A 3,540-nucleotide genomic window follows, 5' to 3' on the forward strand; every position below is an offset into this window, starting at 1 on the left:
TTGTAGTGTACACGAAAAATAGGAACAATCTCGTTTTTCGTGGGAAGATGTGGATCACTCCGGTGGCTTTAAATGAAATACAAGCCAAATCTTTCGAGTGGATATCGCTTCGAGCAAAACCGAAGCACACATTATCTTGGTTAGACTGGATAAACAACCCAAAGATTTATCTTACTTTGTAAATCAGCTTTTATGTAAAAAAATTTTAAGCTCTCGGGTTTGCACTCTTTGCAACCCTCGTGTATTGTCGTCTGTTCTTATGGTGCTTGCACCAAAACCTTGTAATGTTTCGTGATTTTTAATATAAATGTTTCACTTGCTCTTCAAAAAAAAAAAAAAAAAAAACAATCCGAATCAATTGAAACTACACATTTAGCCATGGACCTTTAGTATATAAGGGTTAATAAAAGAAAGAAAAAAAAAATCAAACCTTTACATGATCTGAAATTACAAACATTGAAGAACAAAAGGAAAAAATGAAAAGAAGTTCAACTCGCCATGCTTATTCACAATGCACATGCAAGATACAGTATATTGTTTAACCACTAGGTAACTAGTCTTTATTTTCACCCATAAAAAGATTAATCATAATGCTATATAGAAACTTAGAACTTCATAGTGAAGTAGCGTTTAGGAGAGAAGATTCGTCGAGGCGAAAACATGCCCATATACCTCGGAGAAGCAAGCCCATCAATAGTCCGGTCACCGGACATCATATATTCTTCTCTCCCTTCTCTACTAACTCGAGCCACGCGGTTCCCATTAAACGTGCTACATTTTTTAAGTTTCCCAATCCAAGACGTCTTCTTTGGAACGTTTTGATGGGCCCCATTCATCTTCTCGCTAAGATACTTTTTTATCACGTGTAAACCTAGCTCCACCACCTCTGGTGGTGGAGACACTAATGGATTACCTTCCACATTAAGCTTTCTAAGTCGTCTTAAGCAACCCATTGATTCCGGTAAGATACTAATCTTGTTGTAACTAACATCCAATTCAACAAGAGAAAAAAGGACACCTATGGAATAAGGTAAAGCATCAAGGTCTTGGAAGTTTTGACTTATATTGAGAATCTCGAGGTTGACTAGATTTTCAAGGTCGCCGGGGAGGGAGCGTAGGTGGTTAAGACGAGCGTCAAGGTGACGTAAGTTGGTTAAGTGTGAGGTGGATGACGGTAGGAACGATAGCTTGTTTGAGTTAACTGATAATTTCTTAAGGTTGATGAGTTCGAATCCAATAGTGTCCGGTAATTTGATCAGTTGATTGAAATTCGCATTTAAATCTTCTAAGGCTCTACAATTTTCAGAAAATAAAATATGTCAATGACTTTTTTATATTATAAATATAGATATAGATATAGATAAATAAATAAATGACGTAATAATCTATCTGTTACAAGAATAAACCTGCAATTTTCAATTGTTTTTGGGAGGGACTGAAGATGATTTCCAGATATGTTGAGGGTCTTGAGTTTTGACAAGCAACCAATTGAATTTGGAAGCTTTTTGAGTTGATTTGAATGTACATCCAACACCCCTACATTTAAAAGTCTTGCTGTTAATGACTCTGGAATTACCTGTAATACACCATGCATCCAATATTTAAAAATTTGAGATAAAGACAAATTATAAATATAAATATAAATATAAATATATAAATATTAGTTAAATATATAAGTTACATTAAATTGACAATATTGTCTTTTTCACTGTCATAAACGATTAAAAGTCAACTTCTTGGTTTCAGATATTTATGCCAACATGGAGGAGATGAAAATAACAACTACGGAGTATATTATATATTCATGTAATTTAGTAACAACTAACAACTAATTAATAATCATCTTAAATCACTTACAAATATTGTTGATACAAGTAGTCAGTCATAATATGCAACATGTGTAGCCAACTTGCATGAAATAAATATTAGAGATATGATTGTTTTATTTCAGTTTTTCACTTAAAATTAAAAATAATTTTGTTAGTCCTTCAAATTCATAAATACTAGGTGAATTCGTACATATTAAATTTGAATAAAAAAATAATCACAAAAATGTTTAAAAAAAAAAATAATAAATAAAAAAAAAACACAGAAAAAATAAAATATCATAAATGATGTTAATTTAATAAATACAAAAGTATTTGTGTTCTTTTCCATCTTCCAAATGAGTTAACATATGAATATGAATATGGGATGACTAATTTACCAATCTTCCAAAAATAAAATCTTAAAGATAGTGACTCCCGATATAATCTTCAAATGTTGGTCTTTAGAAATTTGAAAAGGCAATTAGCTTAATTTGGCCTATAATTGATTAATTTTAAACAATTCAAACTTAATCAGGTTTTACTAATTGTAATAAACAAATTATACTATTTCCATATGATTTTTTTTATTCATTTTTATGGCAAAATTGAAGTGTGTACATTGGTGTTTTAATTTGACTACCATGTTAAAAACTGGACACCACATGAAGTTGTTTTCAGCAATAAAATGTTTTTTTACAAAATTGAGACTGAAAGAGGAAAACAGCAACAACATACAATCATTCCATATCATTTATCATACGGAGTATATCATATCATATCAAAAGTTCATAAAAATAATAAAAATATGAAATATCTGATTTGAAAATTAAATGATCGAGAGGGGGATACACACACATAGATATACCTGGAGATTGTTGTTGGAAATATCCAGTTTATAAATAATCCCTAAATTGAGATTGTAAGTTGATGGAAGAGTGTCTAAAGACATTTTACTCAAATCCACAACTTCATGCATTAATATTACATTATTATTTTCTTTTTTCTCATTGCTTTCAGCATGTTTTCTTTTTGACTTTGAACACTCAACCTTCATCATTCCATGATGATCACCATTAACCATCATCATATATCACACTTATATAAAAAAAAATATATACTCCGTATTATATATTATAATATTATATACAGTAGTATATATTTCTCTACAAAACTTCAATATTCAAAAAAACACTCAGAACGTGTGTATGAGAGATAGAGGGAGAGAGAAATATTGAGTTTTTTGTGTTGAATGAGACTAAAGTGGAGAGATTATAGTGGAATTTAAAGGGCGGGAGAGATGTACGGATGAGGACATGATGGAATTAGTTAATGATTTTTTTTATGAAAACTTTTGGCTGAAAGTACTATAGTAAATTCTAGAGCGTCGATCGGTGGCTTTTACTGTTTAATTTTCCATTTCTAATAAACGAATTAAAACTGAATAATAACAGCTAAATTGTTCATAATTTTAATGATTTAAAAATTTTACATGATAATAATATATTTGATGATCAGTTTAATAAAGAATTTGAATGACATATAATTACCTTTATTTATAAACTTTGAATAAAAATACTCCGTAATATAGTTTTTTATAAATGTTTTAATATAAATTAAATATATGTGTTTAATGGTTAAAAGAATATTTTAACTTGAAATGATTTAGCAATTAATGTTGAAATGTTCAATATCATATGTCATTAAAAGATCAGAAACAAACGTGGTTAATGGT

The 3,540-nt window shown here is 29.6% G+C and overlaps 1 protein-coding gene across 1 annotated transcript; it reads right to left on the reverse strand.

The window, feature by feature from the left end:
* Nucleotides 1-358: 358 nt before the first annotated feature.
* Nucleotides 359-3,037, reverse strand: LOC139890673 (plant intracellular Ras-group-related LRR protein 6-like). Its single transcript, XM_071873578.1, has 3 exons — nucleotides 2,674-3,037; nucleotides 1,407-1,576; nucleotides 359-1,293 (listed from the first exon to the last, which is right to left on the reverse strand). Exons 1-3 carry the CDS (start codon nucleotides 2,893-2,895, stop codon nucleotides 606-608), a joined length of 1,080 nt encoding a protein of 359 aa, XP_071729679.1. The 5' UTR covers nucleotides 2,896-3,037; the 3' UTR covers nucleotides 359-605.
* Nucleotides 3,038-3,540: the final 503 nt, after the last annotated feature.

Source organism: Rutidosis leptorrhynchoides, chromosome 2 (assembly GCF_046630445.1).
Source record: "Rutidosis leptorrhynchoides isolate AG116_Rl617_1_P2 chromosome 2, CSIRO_AGI_Rlap_v1, whole genome shotgun sequence".
Classification (NCBI taxonomy): Eukaryota; Viridiplantae; Streptophyta; class Magnoliopsida; order Asterales; family Asteraceae; genus Rutidosis; species Rutidosis leptorrhynchoides.

Excerpts from the sequence above, each read along its gene's own strand:
- LOC139890673 (XM_071873578.1), bottom strand. The coding sequence starts at position 2,895 with ATGATGATGGTTAATGGTGATCATCATGGAATGATGAAGGTTGAGTGT. Across the intron at positions 1,577-2,673 it reads TTTCCAACAACAATCTCCAG|GTAATTCCAGAGTCATTAAC; the intron begins GTATATCTATGT and ends GGTGTATTACAG. Across the intron at positions 1,294-1,406 it reads AAAACAATTGAAAATTGCAG|AGCCTTAGAAGATTTAAATG; the intron begins GTTTATTCTTGT and ends TGAAAATTGTAG.